The 17950-nt window shown below is 48.4% G+C and overlaps 2 protein-coding genes across 3 annotated transcripts; one reads left to right on the top strand and one right to left on the bottom strand.

Moving 5' to 3' along the window:
- Positions 1-249: 249 nt before the first annotated feature.
- Positions 250-1283, top strand: LOC123065143 (uncharacterized). The gene has a single exon (XM_044488497.1). It carries the CDS (start codon positions 364-366, stop codon positions 1081-1083), a length of 720 nt encoding a protein of 239 aa, XP_044344432.1. The 5' UTR covers positions 250-363; the 3' UTR covers positions 1084-1283.
- Positions 1284-3756: 2473 nt separating this feature from the next.
- LOC123069198 (uncharacterized) lies at positions 3757-10803 on the bottom strand. 2 transcript variants are annotated; one of them, XM_044491983.1, is made up of 5 exons: positions 9663-10803; positions 7230-8166; positions 5431-6604; positions 5253-5342; positions 3757-4514 (listed from the first exon to the last, which is right to left on the bottom strand). In XM_044491983.1, the coding sequence occupies exons 1-5, from the start codon at positions 10357-10359 to the stop codon at positions 3951-3953; spliced, it is 3462 nt and encodes a 1153-aa protein (XP_044347918.1). In that variant the 5' UTR covers positions 10360-10803; the 3' UTR covers positions 3757-3950. The 2 variants fall into 2 exon arrangements, with proteins under 2 accessions (XP_044347918.1, XP_044347919.1); XM_044491984.1 differs by having other exon boundaries at positions 7230-8163; positions 9663-10801.
- Between the last annotated feature and the right edge of the window lie 7147 nt (positions 10804-17950).

The following is a 17950-nucleotide window of genomic DNA, read 5'->3' as shown; positions in this document are numbered from 1 at the left end:
AAGAGCTGCGGCACAGAAAGGGGGAGAACGAATGGATGGGGACGATGGGTTGGAACCGTGGGATTTAGCCCAGATCAAACAGTAGGGTCGCGTTCGGCCGAAGTGTAAGCCGACCTGCCGGCAGTAAACGTTTCCCAACATAAAACGACTTATATTTCGGTTCGGAGGGAATAACCAGCTACTATTGTTTTGTGTTTGGCTCGCTCGTGACGATGAGATGGAAGAGTTTACCTAAAGCTCAAGAAAGAAACTTGAGGGCTTGAGCCCTTGACCCACCAGGCCCCTAGCCCGCCCTTTACCAAGAAGCAGCAAATCTGCTAGAGCGCAAACCCCCACCACACCACCACCGATCGCATCGCGACCATGGACGACGTCGTCACCGACGCGCCGCCGCCGTCCCGCTTCTCTCCCGACGACCTCGACAACTTCGCCGCATCCCTGCCGCAGCCCACCCCCATCCTCGTCGTCTCCCCAAGCCCTAGCCCCGCCCCGCGGCTCCTCGTGGTCCTAATCTCCCCCACCTCCCTCGCTCTCCTCCCCTCCCCGCCGCCTCCTCTCCACGCTTCCCTCCTCCTCCCAGAACTCCCCCTGCAGCAATCCCGCGCGCCCATCCGCGTCTACCTCCACCCGTCCTCCGGCGCCCTCCTCGCCGTTGCCCACGGCGCCATCCCCGCCCACCGCGCGCGCCCCGCCGCCAGGAGCCTCATCTCCGGGCTCCAGCCGGAGGAGGTCCTGGTCCTTGACGCGGTCCGGAGCGGGGCGTACAGGGGCAGGCTCTCCGCGGACGAGCTGGTGGAGGGGAAGCTGGAGACCAGGGCGGCGCGGCGGCGGGGAGGCGTGGGCGCGGCCAAGGGCGTCGCGTCGCTGGCTCCTCCCGGGAGCGTGATGGACGGGCTCGGCGCCGCCGTGATGACGGAGTGCGAGATCCGGGGGAAGGCCGCGAGCATGGTGGTGACCTGGCCGGCGGCCGCCAGGCCCTCGGACTTCGGGGTCATGCGGCGCGTGGCGGCGGAGCTCGGCGTCGATCTGAAGGCCGCGGCCAGGGTCTCCGGCCGGGCCGGGTTGGGCGCGCTGTATACTTAAGATGATATCCCTTCCACTTCTCTGTGCTCATGGTTCATCAGTGGTGTTGTTTGGCTTGATCATCTGACGAGAGAAGTTTTAAGAGAAAAAACCGAGATGTATCAGGAATTCAGTATTCAGCAATTTTGTGTTCGGGGCAATCTGCAACAGGATTATGGACACGCAAATTTAAATTACATTTCAGTGTTAACTTGTGTGTAGTTGCCGTCTCTGCGTTGAGAACTTGCTGCCTATGTGTTGTTTTGAGACCCTGCTGTGCCGCACTTGACATTTGATCAATGATCATGCACAACTGCCCGTTCCCCTTTCGTGAGAGAGGCGATAGTTAGGCGACAGTTTCGTGCTTGCGATCTCTGGCGAGTCGACGGCCTCTGCCCCCTTGGGTTCCCGTTGCTCTTCCTGGTAGTTCATAGATTAGGGATAGGTCTTCCAGTGGAGGCGCGGTGAGAGCAGCGCCGCGTCAAATAATCTGGCCTCGGATTCTCCCTTACCACGGTGACGCCCTCCATGGCGGCGTAAAGGAGCCGATGGTCTCGTGTGCTCGTCATTCGTTCGAGGGTTGAGCTTTATGTGCCTGTTTGTGTTGTGATGCTGCTGCCCCTACCTACCGTCGTGTACTTGGAGCACAGACGGAGGTTTGGTGGCAGTGGATTTGGCTTTCCTCCCCGTCATCATCGGCAGTGAGTGGCGGATCCAGATACAACGCAGGGATATTCCCAGCCGACGTGCCACATAGTCAAGCGCCTGTTCTATAAGCCCAGTCATCGGCTCTCAAAGCCTTTATGGCTATGGCGTTGGCCTGGATCGTGGGATTGTGGAAGTCTACCTCTTCTTCCGGCGAGTCTCACGGCGACGCCGGCGGTCGTTGGCACTTTCTGTGTTGATTATCTGCAGGGCCCCTAAGAGCATCTACAACCGGACCCTTCATACCTGCCCCAAACGTCTAGACACGGTTGCCCGGGCGCAAAAACCGCACCCAACAGTACCACTTAAATCCGGTCCAAATGCGTGAACTTACCGGCAATTCCCATATCCGGTTCATACCTGGAACGGATAAGGGAACGCTCGGATCCGCCGAACAAGAGCGGCATGTAGAATTGGCCATAAGAGCCCGTGTGGTGACACGCAGAGACCATTGGTCCGACGGGTGCCTTCTTCTTTTCCATGCCGCATGGCGCCACTCCGGTCTGCCACCCGAGGGAGCAAGTCCAGCTACTTAAGCCGGACGGAGGCGGCTCAACCCTAGTTCGTCCCCATTCCTTCCATCTCCCTCCCACCCGCCCCACCGGCTTCCATCCGCTCGTCGTAGCCGCTAGCCATGGCCCGACAGAGGATCACCACATATGCCATGTTGACGTCGAAGAGCCGGTTGCAGCTGGTGGAAGAGATTCAGACCAGGCGCACTGCTTGTATCACTGCCAGCCTTCCTCTGGATTTACCGTAGTCGAAGGATGAGGACAATGTGGAGCCGGAGGAGGACGACGCTGTCATGGAAGAGCCGAAGCCGGTGGAGGAGGAGGACACTGTCATGGAGGAGGAGCCGAAGCCGGTGAAGGAGGACGTGTTAGAAGAACCGGAGGAGGCGGCGGTAAATCTAACGCATGCAGGCTTCGACAAGGCAAACGCCATGGCGGAGCTCGAAGAGGCCCAGGCAGAGTGGCAGGCCCTCGAGCCCTTTGAGTCGAAGCATGAGGTGGAGGCGAACCACCACATCCTCCACCAACGAAAGGCGGAGACCAACGAGCTCTTCATCGAGCTAGAGAAGGACGAGGACGAGATGGTCATGCTCCTGGCTGCCAATTCCCACAAGGCCGGCGGCTCTGGCACCAACATCGTCAACATCTTCGACGACGAGTATTTTAGTAGTTGGTAGTAGTAGTAGTTTACGTAGTTGCATTCGTTTGTACCATGAAAATGGTAATAGAATATGCCTAGGGTGGTTATTTGTGATGAAATTTGGGATATGCCCGGACGCGTCCGCGGGCGGTTGACAAGTCGTATTAGGTATGTGTGGTTGTAGATCCTCCAAGGATAGTAGTATTCTTTTTCTTCAGGTTCTTTCTGCTTAGTCTCCACGACACATGTTCTATACTGATCTCTTCTGGTCTCTCTAGAAGATTCCGCATCCATGTGTATTATGTACTGTGTTATTTGGCTAATGCAATGTGTATGGTTTGTCTCAACAATACTGATTGTAAGAAGCACTATAATGACCAATAGTTCAGGAGGAATGAACCTCGCTACGAACACAAGAACAAGCCGTGTTCATAACCGTGTGAGAAAAGCGCTAATATTTTAAAAGATTAACTGAAAGTCAGATTTTCAGTTCTTTTTATTTACACCTGACCAGATTTCATGTCCTAACTTGATACTTAACAGGACAGACGTCTAGATTAGAGGATAAGAACACTCAGACTAAAACAACAGAAAAAAAATCAAGGTCTGGTATTCATTTTTCTCCATAATAACATGTTTATGGAAACTTAATCCCTACAAACTCTTGTGTACCACAAATTCTATCAAGGAACAGAGAAAGCAAAAACCCAAAAAATAGTGGGAATTTTATTTCAGTTTTTTGCAAGAAAAAATAACGATAAACCTACCTCATTACTGGTTGCTACAAAAAGTAAAGTAGCATGGCAATTTCAGATTGAAAAACTCCAAAAAAAAACATGGGATGGAAAAGACAACTTTTATTATTGATCGCTGCCACACACACTGCGGCAGAACAAGGAACACACTGGAGAATGCTGCCAATTCTCCAAGAGAAACGAAATATGGTGGGGAAAAAGAAACGCATTGGAGATTTAGGGTACCAGCCGACGGAGATGGGATACTAATTGGAGCAATAAATGGAATAAATTGTTTTAAGTACTCCCAGGAGAGCAAGGTATCCGGTTAAAATTAACCCTACAACCTGGCATGACATCCTCGCACGACTGAGAACCAGAGGCAAATGTAGCATCAGAAACGACACCAGAAAATTCCTCTTTCGGAACGTCGGGAACACTGCTTACCGAGCTGCAACAAGGTTGCAAAGCTTTGGGAGGAAGGAGCTCTCCCTCACCGTTGCTCAGAAATTGCAGCTCCTCAGTATCACAAGCATGCCCCTCAGCATGGTTGATGCTGAGGCTTTTGTCCTCAACATCTGAGCCAACCTTGTCTTCTCCTGTGTTGCTGCAATCTTTTGCCAGCCCAGCATTACCAGGCATGCTATCAACCGCTGCATGATGAGGCCCGCCGTTATTGTCCACTTCGTCACACATATCAGTACAAGGCAATGCCTGATCCTGGATGACAGGAACATTTTTTCCCTCCACCATGTCCGCAGAAGCCTCCTTAATCATCTCTTCACTGTCTGGTTGTAAAGATGATGTGAGAGCTTTGGACTTCCTAGAACCAGTGCTCGAACTATAAAGCTTCATGGCATTCTGTAGAAGTTAAAGCACATCAATAAATAATACGGGTTCAACATGGAGTAATGCATTCAAAGATTGCTATTCTTTATGGCAGAGGGCTAATAACCGAAGTTAGAGAAACAATAGATGCAACATTAAGAAGGTTCTGATGTAATAAGTCCCAAACGTAATATAGTTGTTCCATTAACCTCATAGCCATTATCACAAAGATACTTCATTACGCTGCTGAACAAGCCACAGTAACATTATTACTGTACTGGATTTAAAGTAATGTAAACATGTTTGGCTAAAAAACAATGATAGTAAGCTCAGATAGGACAATAATTTCAAGTCAAACAAATCAAAAAAAAAAAGCTAGTTAAGGTTTCAAGACTCTGGGTTGTCCAGGCTGTGGATTAAACATGCAACATACGCATTGTGGCATACTTCATGGACAAATTTTAGACTTTCCAGTGCCATGTATGCTAAGACAAATCAAATTTTGGGAACAGCCAGCGCTATGGTTCAACACATAGGTGGCTCAGTTTGGCCTTTCAGCTTAGAAGCCATATAGCCTATTCCACGCAGTATAGAGATTATGGTTTTCTTAGCATTATCACGTGATGAAAAATGCCCCAACGGAGAAGCTTGAATAATATGGTGAACAGCAGATGTGACAAATATTAAACATAATCATTTATGCACTGGCCTACCGTAAAGGTTTGTAAGTGAGTCATCCAAAAAATCATAGTTAATCTTGGAGAAATGTACCTCAAATACAGAAGTTGCTTTCCCTGAAAATATGGACTTTATCATGCATTTGAAACCTTGAGCTTGATACCCGTGCTCATCTTTATTATTCTGAAAAAGGGAACATGATGCTTGGTCAATGTTGATAAAACAGAACTTTTTAAAACAGTAAACTAAACATGTAAATCATTCCAGCTACCTTCAAGCACCGAGGCATGGTAGATTCATACGATCCAGCCAGCTCCAACTCCCCCGCCATTGTACTACATTTTTTGTACAGCTCTGGTGAAGCAAGGCTTGTCGAAATATCAAGCCTCTTAAAGTAGTTAGAGCAAAACCGAGAATCCACTTTTACATTAGAAGGCCCAGGAGTTGCGTCAGATCTATTTTTTGGAGCATGTGCATCAGTTTTTTCAGCATTGGTCCCAACTGTTTTGACTTCAGAGCATTGACTTTGATTTTCAGCTGGGAGTTGCATTAACGAGGGCTTGACAAGAGTATGAGATGGAAATGGCACCTCCGACTCTGACTGCTGATGAAAATTAGGATCATTATTCCGGCCCAGTTCTTGCCTGCCATAGTTGTGTGAGTATTCATCAAAGACACTTCCATTTGCATCCCAACCAGCTACCCGAGAGAGATAAGGGTCTTCTGCAGGATTGTGCCACGGAAATGATTGTGCACAATGTGGAAAACTTTCAGGATGTCCATGCAAAGGATAATGCATCCCAGCATGATTCGTATCCATAGATGGCCGCATCCCAAATAAAGATTGAGGGAACTGGTGGATAGCTGGGTGAAAACCAGGGATTGGAGGCCCATGCTGGAAAGGACCAAAACCACTTGGTGCTGGTGAAGGCCATGAAGACGGATTATTCCAAGTGTTACCATGCCCTCTTGCATTATCAACAGTACCACTTCTTCTTGAGCGGCTGCTTGATCTGCATTCTCTAATCTGGCTCCTATTATCATCATCAAAGGATCTTTGATTGTCCATCTCAGGTCTATCACGTGGCAAATGGAGATGCCCTGGTGATGCACTTTGGTAGTTCTCAGTAGCTTGACGATTCAATAACTCATGATTTCTGGTATTACCTTTCTTCACTGAGCCATCAACAGCATCATGATTATGCCTCAGATTGCTCCGGTTCGAAACTTGACAATCACTCGCTGATGGTGGTCTGTCATTAAAATGGATTGGTCGGCCATCAGATCTCAAACTTCTACCATCTTTCGAGGGAAGAGAGGATTCATTGTTATTTGCATCAGTTTTACTAAGACCCTCAACTGATTGAAAGTCAGATGTTCGTCTATGTCTTCCAAGAGCAGCACCATTCTCCCTGGGTGAGGATTCTTCTTGTTTAGAGACATGCCTGAAATAAATAATAATTTGATAAAACTCTAGATATCCACATCAGTGCAGCTTGTAACTTCTAACGACTTAATAGTTTTACGAACATAAGCCTTTTAAAATAGAGAAAAGAAGCTTAGAATTTCAGTAGCACAGTCATATCCAGGAACAGATGATGATAAGTGCCCACAATTACTAGAACTACCTACATGTTTTCACTCTTACCAGTTCTAAGCTCTGTTAGAAACAGGCCATAAATACATGTCAGAAAAAGAAAATGGAACTGAAATTGGATTTTGGACTCGAGTAATCTCTCATCAGATCCATCTCCAATAAGACAAATCAGGTCCATCAATAAACACTACCCAGGATTAGTTTAACACAACTTTCATATAATCTAGATCTCTTCATAACGAGTCAGTGGTGCTTTTACTACTTGCCATAGGAGACCTGGATTTGTTTACTTCAGTTGTTGATCTTCCTATGCCTATGTATTTGCAGCATTATAGAACATAATAAATTTATTCAAACAAAAATCGAATTCAGAAGATACAAAGGTAGATATCAAGAAGCGCTCACTCCAACTTGAACAGTTGAAATGTAATGTAATGCGGAAAAGAATGTAGATATCAAGGTTTTAGAATTACCTGCTTTGCTCCTTCACAGGATATGTGCTGGATCTGGTGGGGCTCTTCCTCTCAAAATCCCTCCTCCGAGAATCAACCTTCTCATATTCCCGTCTACGGTCTTCACTTGATACAAATGAGCCTACATCAGACCTGCGTTTAGCATCTCCATGATATTCTTTTGCATTCCTGGGTTCCAGATCACCATTATAGATGCCTTCTTCATAAGACCTTTTCTTCCCTTTGCTGTCATCTCTATACTTAGAGCTCCTACGGTCAGCAGCAGATGTGTCAACCTCATTGTCATGGAGTCTATTTCTATTGTGCCTGCTCTCTGAGTAATTATGTTCCTCTTTGCAGTGCTTTTCCAATGACCTGTCTCTAGTGTTGTCCTTTGAGGATCGCACATCCCATGACCCACCATCTTGACTCCTATGATGTCTATAACTATCATCTCGATGTTTCTCTCTAGAGCTGTTATCAGATCTTTCATTCCTAGATTTTTCTTCATCTCTAGGCTTATCTTTGTATCTTTCGTCCTTATATCTGTCGTCCTCTTTAGATCTTTCCCCTTTGTATTTTACATCCCTATGTCTATCTTCGTGCCTCGACCTTTCCTCTTTGTACCTTTCATCTCTATGCAGTTCCTCGTCTTTATGTCTATCATCTTTGTGTCTGTCATTGTTATGCCTATCCTGGGCTTTGGGCCTATCATCTCTATATTTTTCTTCTCTGCGTTTTTCCACACCTCTAGGCATGTCATCTTTCAATTTCCCATCTGTGTGTTGCTGCTCATAACATCCATCAGTTTTGGTACGAACATCCCGAGGCATGGTTTGCCTTCCCTTGCTGCCACTTTGTAACTCATCTTTCGCAGCAGACTGATCCTTTGTTTTCCTGTGCCTCCCATTCTTTTCTGAATCTCCACCATGTAACTCATCTTCACGATGACGGTCTGCTAATAGAAAGAAAAATAATATGATGTCTATAGAAATTATAATATAAATGCTTCATCAAAGATATAAAACACGATCAGAAAGAAGGTCGAACTCGCAACAAACCCACACTAATACTCTCTTGATTACTATGGTATCGGTACTAAGATTATGACCATATAATACCAATCGCTGGATTTTGTAGCTAATTAAACTATAGCATATAATCAGGATGTAGGCTGTATCCTTATGAGAAGAAATATACAGAGCATATACAAATATACAAATGAAGTGATCGACAAGACTAGATAATTGATGAGTGGCTATGATAATCCGAGAGCTTATTTTGAAAATTGAAAATAATAAATACTCCCTCTGTAACTCTTATATTTCTTTACAGAGGGAGTAAATAACAAATAAGACAGCATAAGCTATTTCAAATCACGTCCATTCTAACACTTCATAGGAACAAGTCACAAATAACGTACTAACACATTGAATCCATCTTCACAACTCAAAACATGGTTCATTTATAAATTATACATTCCCTCCGCCCAGAAATGTAAACCCGCATAACTGTGTGTGCAGTCTAACACAATCCTAATAAACAAAACAAACTAGACAGTTGAAAACTCTGCGAACTCCCACATGTCTGTACACACAATGTACAAGTTCAATATTGTACAAAAGCATGCAACATTTGCACAGACTTTAATGAGCAAAGATTTGTCACCAATTTTGCGCAACTACTCACTGACATGTGGTGCTCAATGTAAATTTTAGATCTAGGCCCTTGTATGCACTCAATCCCCATGGAAGGTGAATGACTCATGGGTAGTACCAACATATGTTTATACCATTGGGAAGGATGCCAAGAGAAGCAGAGCCATAAGTAATTTGCAAGGTTCATGGAAACTAAAATTTTAGCTAGCATTTAGTATGGATTTCTGGTTGAAGCGGAGGAAATACACATGTAGAATAGCATCGACAAACAACGTAGTAACACCAACTCTCACTAGCCTGGGGGCAAAGCTATAATACTGCAACTCATGAGTCATAACCTACATGAAACAAAAACTAGGGATTCCTCCTATATTACAAAAACCACTAGTCAAGGAAGTACAAGACAAACAGACATGGCCTTTCCTCAAAAAAAAAAGTACAAGACAAACAGATGTAAGATATGACCAGATTAAGGCAAATGTTACATAATAAGAGGTTATGTTCTCCGTGATGAGTAAAATCAGACAAAAATCAAGCAAGGAGCCAAGGAGAATCTTCATCTAGTCATAAACTCATAATATCATATAATATTAGATTCTAGTCTAGTTTTAAGTTATAATAAGTAACTTAAGCATTTGAAGTTTCTCCTTCTGTTACCAAAATCTTAACAAGAACTATGCAATCTGATAGGCTTTCATGTTCCATATGATGCTTTGGCCAGTATAGCAAGTGATACTTCATCATGACTAGCTACCAAAGAGTTTAAACTATGAAGAGCAAGCTGAAAAATACCTACCATCAGTTCCTCCATTAGAATAATTCTTTGTTTTATCGCTGTCCAAATCTCGTGTTTTCACCTCTTTGTTTCTTGGCGTAGCTTTCAATGATGCATCATGCCTGCCCTCACTCCCCTTTTCATGATCCTTACTCCTATCCTTGACAATCTTATACTGCTGATCCATACCGTCTTCCTTGAGCATCAACACTTGCTTGCTTTCTTTCGACTTCTCTGCCTCAAGCTCCCTCCCCTTCTCCTTCACTCGGTGATGCTCGCCACCACTATGCTCCTCCAAAAATAATGTATCTTTATCTGACTTCCTTCTGACAACCTCGTTGGACCTATCATATTCCTTGCTAGACTTCCTTGCAGACTTCCCCTTCACATCACCGTCTGAATTCCTGGACTTCTTCGAGTCATGGTAACTGACCCTCTCATCTTCTTCGCCGTGACTCCACCTGTCATCCCCGGCGGCATTATCCTTCTCCCCTCTGCTCTTCCTCTTCTTCTGCCCATCGGCCGAAGAACCTGATGCCTCGCCAGCATTGGGAAGCTTTGCAGGCCGCTTCTCGTGGCCCTCCGAGCCCTTGGAGGCCCTGCCGGCGGACGCCTTCCTATCCTCCTGCTCCCGTGGCCGCGGATCCTCGTCAGAGTCCGACCTGTCCCGCTCCTCCCGGTCGTGCTTGCGGGACCTGCGTCGCGTGCTCCTCGGCATCGCTCCAAGCCTCAAACCCACGACCAAAGGTTCACCAGAGCCGCACCTATTTGAAACCCTGCGGCCCCTGAATCCTAAACGGCGGGGTGGAGCCCGAGCAGACCGTACGCAAATCCGCCGGAACTCCTCGTCTCGCCGCGGCAACCGCCGAGGATACTTCAATCAAGCATATATAAGCAAGCAGATGCAAAAACTTCCGGGGATTCACCGGGGCTCGAGTCCGACGACGCGGCGGCGGGGAGTGAGGCAGGGCGAACTGGACTAGGATTCGGATATCGGCGGCGGCGGGGTGGAGGCTTGGACGAATCGAATCGAATCGAATCGGAATGGAACACGAGCAGCGGGCGGATAGGCGGAGGAGGGATTGGGATTGGGAATTGGAGGAGGGGAACGGGCGGGGGCGAGAAGGGACGCGATCGCGGATTTTTGGGGGATTTATCTATTTTCTTCCAAACAAAGTTTCTGTTTCCGCTAGGGCGTCGCGTGTGGCGTGTGGCGTGTAGCAGGTGGGCGTGACGGAAATACCCACCGTGGGGTTGGGTCGGCTGACCGTGGGCAGCGGTTAGTATTAGCCGCGGTTCAGGGGCAGCGCAGTAATTTTGGTGCAACTTTCCGTCCGCTTGTGTCCCGTTTTCGTTTTCGATATCAACCTTCATGATCTTTTCTCGCGCTGTTCTTTTTTTTTTTACTTCTCGCGCAGTTGTTTCTCGTGCGCTTAACGGACGAGGATTTGGAGCATGTGCTTCCCAAAATGCCAATTGTCACGCTAGCTTTACGAGGACCTCCTATTCATCGCCTTCCGTCGTGCGCTACACCACCGTAACTTGAAGCAAACTGACGTGTACGAGCCTATGAGGGTGTATGTTTCAGGGACTTATTGGTTTAGGGACTTAAAAAAGTCCCTGTAAGTCCCACCTAAACCAAACACAAGGGACTTAGGCCCAGTTCTTTTCGCACAGGATTCTGCAGAATCAAGATTCTGGAAAATTCTCCCAGAATCTACTTCCCCCAGAATCTAACACCGAGTTATCTTCTGAGATTGTAGTTTGAGATTCTAGAAAGAGTTGTGTGCTGAAATGTCTGTATCGCCCTTCGAGAGAAATCATTTAATGAATTGGTAACACTTCGTTGTTTCAAACAGAATCTACCATTACCATTTAAGGTTCTCATGTTAGCATTTAACAACAGCATTCATCAATCTAACAACATCATTCATCCAGTAGCAAATATTTACAATACCAATAGCACCAGTAGACAGTAAGCATTGAAGAAAAAAATCTATCTAGCAACATCCATTTATCAAATTGATACATCCATTCATCCATCTTTGCAACAACTTTGTCAATCTATGTGTATCTACCGTGGCTGGCTCGGTGGCAGTTTGGCCGTAATAACCAGCTGCAATAGGGGTACTCTATTAAATCCAAACGTTTTCATTGGTGGGACTTGCCAGAATCCTGAGATTGTGGGAGAAACCAGGTATTTTGAGATTTTGGGATTGCACTAGGATTCTGGAGAATCCGGTTGAGATTTTGGAAGTTCAGGCCCTGTTTGTTTCATAAGTCCTAGGACTTTTTTAAGTCCCAACTTATAAGTCATAAGTCCCTACCTGTTTGTTTACAGGGACTTATAAGTCCCGAGTCCCTTTTTGTTTGTTTACAGAGACTATAAGTCCATGTTGCACCGCTGCAATGAGGCTCAGGAGAGGGCCTGTCCGGCGATTGGAGGCACCGCTGCAACGAACCAAGGCAGAACGAACCGAGGCGGGGCGGCGACGGGGCGGTGAATCGAGGCAGAACGAACCGAGGCGGGGCGACGACGGGGCGACGACGGGGCGAGAGGCGGGGCGGCGACGGGGCGAGAGGCGGGGCGGCGACGGGGCGGCGACGGGGAGAGAGGCGGGGCGGCGACGGGGCAGCGACGGGGCGACGACGGGGCAAGAGGCGGGGCGGCGACGGGGCGGCGACGGGGCGACGACGGGGCGAGAGTCGGGGCGGCGACGGGGTGGCGACGGGATAAGTCCCAATAAGCTCCTCCCTGAGAGTCTTATTTAATAAGTCCCAAATCACCACAATAAGTCTCAATAAGTCCCTTGTGTTTGGTTTAGGTGGGACTTATAGGGACTTTTTTAAGTCCCTAAACCAATAAGTCCCTGAAAACAAACACCCTCTCAATCGAGTTCTTTTCGCTCGGGATTTTCGGGACCAAGATTCTCCATAATCTGCTCAAAAGAACTAGGCCTTATTGGGACTTATTGTGGTGATTTGGGACTTATCAAATAAGACTCTCAGGGAGGAGCTTATTGGGACTTATCCCGGGCCGGACCTACCCCCGCGTCGCTCCAGGCTCGTTCCCCACACGCCGCCTGCCTCTCGGTCCAATCGCCGACGCCGTCCCGCCTCTCGCCCCATCGCCGTCCTGGCCTCTCGCCCCGTCGCCGTCCTGCCTCTCGCCCCGTCGCCGCCCTGCCTCTCGCCCCGTCGCCGCCCCGCCTCTCCTCGCCCCAGTCGCCGCCCCGCCTCTCGCCCCATCGCCGCCCCGCCTCTCGCCCCGTCGCCGCCCCGCCTCTCGCCCCGTCCGCCGCCCGCCTCGGTTCGTTCTGCTCGGTTCGCCGCCCCGTCGTCGCCCCGTCTCAGTTCGTTCTGCCTCGGTTCGTTGCAGCCGTGCCTCCAATCGCCGGACAGACCCTCTCCTGAGCCTCGTTGCAGCGGTGCAACATGGACTTATAAGTCCCTGTAAACAAACAGGTAGGGACTCGGGACTTATAAGTCCCTGTAAACAAACATGTAGGGATTTATGACTTATAAGTTGGGACTTAAAAAAGTCTTAAGACTTATGAAACAAACAGGTCCTATATCAACAGTGTGTATTTGGTTGATTGCGTAGCATCCATCCAGGCTTTGGATGAGCAAATTTGGTTCGTTTGGTTATTTGCATGCTCGGTTTACTTGCGCTCTCGGCTAGACCAGCATCACACGCTCCTCAATGCAGTCCAGTGTCTGGCTCTGGATGAACGATTGAATCGAGAGTTTCCAACGATACATGCTTGAGCGAGCGCAAAGAGAGCTCGCTGCATGCACGGGGATAAGCGAGAGACCACGCGATGTTTCCAGAAGGCGGGCCATAAATGCCCTTATACTAAGAAGACTAGGCCCGTAAGGGATTCATTTACCTGGTTTTTTTGGAAAAAAATTTATCGATGTTTGGAGTGTGACGCGTGTACATTGTAGTTCTTTGGGCCTTATTTTTTTTCTCTGGTTGGATCTTTTCAACACGTTCGATTTGACGTCGCGGTTGTCAGTTCTTGTCTCTCGACGAGCGTGCTGCACGTTCTACCAGAGAGTTCCTTTTTTTACTGGTCTACACATTCAATTTTACGTGGTGCTTCGAGCTTCGCGTGGGTTGTTTCCTGCTTCACGCGCCCCTCACGGGCCATGCATGTAGCCACGTCCGACCCCCATGCCATTGACTACAATTCTTCCGATTGACACGTAGTGAATTTAGGTCAGTGCTGGTTCTTCTAGGCTTTTCCAGTCGAATCCGTTTGTACATTTCTTTTGGGTCGCCTATAAATGCTTGGCCTCCTGGTCCTCTCCTCCCCCACCCTATTGTTTGCGATCTCTCCAAAGAAATCGTCACAGCCGTACCTCCTAGCTTTGCAGCCAGGGAACCCGCCATCAAGAGGATGGTGTGGACGGAGAGCACTACTCCCCGTGTCATGTCCCCCGCCGCTAATCTTCTTGTCTCCGTCCGCTGAGGAGCCGACGGACGGCTTGGCGGCAGTCCGACGGCGGCTGGGCTCCGCATCACTCGACGAGCTTGAGAGAGAGCGGCGGCTCCCCAACAATCTCCCAGCAGCACCAAAGGCCCGCCGGTCCTGGAACTCGATGACTCGACCTGCAACCGGCGGTCGGCCAGCCCCAATGATGTGGGTTCCTTCTGTTCTTCCTCTACCTGGTTGCGTCCTTCCACTTCCACCTCGGCTATCTCGCCCACGAGGAGCAGAATTGGAGAACGAACGAAGTGGATGCGGAGAGGCCAGCAAGGAGCGCGCCCGGAGAGACATAGGGCAGGGTTTTTCATCCTCAAACCATACTTTATGCATGTGAGCATGTCTTATTTTGTTACGTGTTTGTTACGCATTAGAGGTTTGAAAATCTGGATGTCTCAGTTATCCCTGCACTCGACACTCATGCACCTAATGCATAAGGATTAGGGCATTCGGCCATTGTTCTAGACTGTTGGATCACCTTGGAGTTATCCTTACATGGTCTTGCTTGAAGCGAGAAATTTTCCCCAATGCTTATCAGGCCACTGTTCTGGACAGTTGGATTTTTACCTTGGAGTGAGAAAAATATACTTGCAATTAGACAAATTTCCCAACAGTAGATTTTGTTCAGTTCTATATTAGGCCATTGTATATCATTTATCAATCACACTCAATACTTACCTTGGAACTCTAAAAATTTCCTAACGATTCTCCATTTGAGCCTGTAATTGTGCCATATTGCTATGAACGTCAGTGAGCCTTGAAGCAACTGGTGCTCCACTGCACACTCCCTTTGGTAAACTACTTCTCTTCTTACCTTGCTTTTTGTTGCCATGAAAGACTAGGCCCGTAAGGGATTCATTTACCTGTTTTTTTGGGGGGGGAAAATATCGCTGTTTGGAGTGTGATGCGTGTACATTGTAGTTCTTTGGGCCTGATTTTTTTCTCTGGTTGGATCTTTTAAACACGTTCGATTTGACGTCGTGGTTGCCAGTTCTTGTCTCCCGATGCGTGTGCTGCACGTTCTACCAGAGAGTTCCTTATTTTTTTACTGGTCTACACGTTCAATTTTACGTGGTGCTTCGAGCTTCACGTGGGTTGTTTCCCGCTTCACGCGCCCCTCACGGGCCATGCATGTAGCCACGTCCGACCCCCATGCCGTTGACTACAATTCTTCCAATTGACACGTAATGAATTTAGGTCAGTGCTGGTTCTTCTAGGCTTTTCCAGTCGAATCCGTTTGTACATTTCTTTTGGGCCGCCTATAAATGCTTGGCCTCCTGGTCCTCTCCTCCCCCACCCTATTGTTTGCGATCTCTCCGAAGAAATCGCCACAGCCATACCTCCTAGCTTTGCAGCCAGGGAACCCGCCATCAAGAGGATGGCGTGGACGGAGAGCACCACTCCCCGTGTCATGTTGCCCGCCGCTAATCTCCTTGTCTCCGTCCGCTGAGGAGCCGACGGATGGCTTGGCGGCAGTCCGATGGCGGCTGGGCTCCCCATCACTCGACGAGCTTGAGAGAGAGCGGCGGCTCCCCAACAATCTCCCAGCAGCACCAAAGGCCCGCCGGTCCTGGAACTCGACGTCTCGACCTGCAACCGGTGGTCGGCCAGCCCCAATGATGTGGGTTCCGTATGTTCTTCCTCTACCTGGTTGCGTCCTTCCACTTCCACCTCGGTTGTCTCGCCCACGAGGAGCAGAACTGGAGAACCAACGAAGTGGATGCGGAGAGGCCATCAAAGAGCACGCCCGGAGAGACATAGGGCAGATTTTTTCATCCTCAAACCATACTTTATGCATGTGAGCACGTCTTATTTTGTTACGTGTTTGTTACGCATTAGAGGTTTGAAAATTTGGATGTCTCAGTTATGCCTGCACTCGACACTCGTGCACCTAATGCATAAGGATTAGGGCATTCGGCCATTGTTCTAGACTGTTGGATCACCTTGGATTTATCCATACATGGTCTTGCTTGAAGCGAGAAATTTTCCCCAATACTTATCAGGCCACTGTTCTGGATAGTTGAATTTTTACCTTGGAGTGAGAAAAATATACTTGCAATTAGACAAATTTCCCGGCAGTAGATTTTGTTCATTTCTATATGAGGCCATTGTATATCAGTTATCAATCACACTCAATATTTACCTTGGAACTCTAAAAATTTCCTAACGATTCTCCATTTGAGCCTGTAATTGTGCCATATTGCTATGAACGTCAGTGAGCCTTGAAGCAACTGGTGCTCCACTACGCACTCTCTTTGGTAAACTACTTCTCTTCTTACCTTGCTTTTTGTTGCCATGAAAGACTAGGCCCGTGAGGGATTCATTTACCTGGTTTTTTTGGAAAAAAGATATCGTTGTTTGGAGTGTGACGCGTGTACATTGTAGTTCTTTGGGCCTGATTTTTTTTCTCTGGTTGGATCTTTTAAACACGTTCGATTTGACGTCGTGGTTGCCAGTTCTTGTCTCCCGACACGTGTGCTGCACGTTCTACCAGAGAGTTCCTTATTTTTTTACCGGTCTACACGTTCAATTTTACGTGGTGCTTCGAGCTTCGCGTGGGTTGTTTCCCGCTTCACGTGCCCCTCATGGGCCATGCATGTAGCCATGTTCGACCCCCATGCCGTTGACTACAATTCTTCCGATTGACTCGTAGTGAATTTAGGTTAGTGCTGGTTCTTCTGGGCTTTTCCAGTTGAATTCGTTTGTACATTTCTTTTGGGCCGCCTATAAATGCTTGGCCTCCTGGTCCTCTCCTCCCCCACCCTATTGTTTGCGATCTCTCCGAAGAAATTGCCACAGCCATACCACCTAGCTTTGCAGCCAGGGAACCCGCCATCAAGAGGATGGCGTGGACAGAGAGCACCACTCCCCATGTCACGTCCCCCGCTGCTAATCTCCTTGTCTCCGTCCGCTGAGGAGCCGATGGACGGCTTGGCGGCAGTCCGACGGTGACTGGGCTCCCCATCACTCGACGAGCTTGAGAGAGAGCGGCGGCTCCCCAACAATCTCCCAGCAGCACCAAAGCCCGCCTGTCCTGGAACTCGATGTCTCAACCTGCAACCGGCGGTCGGCCAGCCCCAATGATGTGGGTTCCGTCTGTTGTTCCTCTACCTGGTTGCGTCCTTCCACTTCCACCTCGGTTGTCTTGCCCACGAGGAGCAGAACTGGAGAACGAACGAAAGTGGATGCGGAGAGGCCAGCAAACAGTCTTCGAGACTTTCGCATCAAACAATGCAAGGAAACGAACGCTCTGCAGCCTTACCAAAGTCTATCGGGTAGCGACAATAAACCCATGGAGTGACACGGCTATTACCTTTAATGCCAGTGACGAACCTAATTTCCGGACAGCCCGAGCACCAGTCGCACTGGTCTTTAGTCCGATAGTGGACGACTTTCGGCTTACCAAGGTACTCATGGACGGTGGCAGCGGATTGAACTTCATTTGTGAGGAAACCCTACGAAAAATGGAAATAGTCTGGAGCCGCATTGAGCGAAGCAACACAACCTTTAAAGGAATAATCCCCAGTCGGGAAGCGTGATGTACAGGAAAAATCACACTGGATGTGGTATTCGGCATGCCGGATAATTATAGATCCGAGGAGGTCACATTTCAAGTGGCCCCGTTCAGCAGCGGATACCACGCTCTGTTAGGGCGAGAGGCATTCACAATTTTTCAAGCTTTACCCCATTACGGGTACATGAAGCTCAAAATGCCCGGATCCAACGGAATCATCACTCTTGCTAGCGATCTGGACATAGCGCTCCGCGCCGAAAACAAGACAGCCACACTGGCCCTTGAGGCATCATCCGAAGCCCTAG

The sequence above is a fragment of the Triticum aestivum genome, chromosome 3B (genome assembly GCF_018294505.1).
Source record: "Triticum aestivum cultivar Chinese Spring chromosome 3B, IWGSC CS RefSeq v2.1, whole genome shotgun sequence".
Classification (NCBI taxonomy): domain Eukaryota; kingdom Viridiplantae; phylum Streptophyta; class Magnoliopsida; order Poales; family Poaceae; genus Triticum; species Triticum aestivum.
The sequence above is the reverse complement of the archived record's forward strand: the minus strand, read 5'-3'. Positions and strand labels throughout refer to the sequence as shown.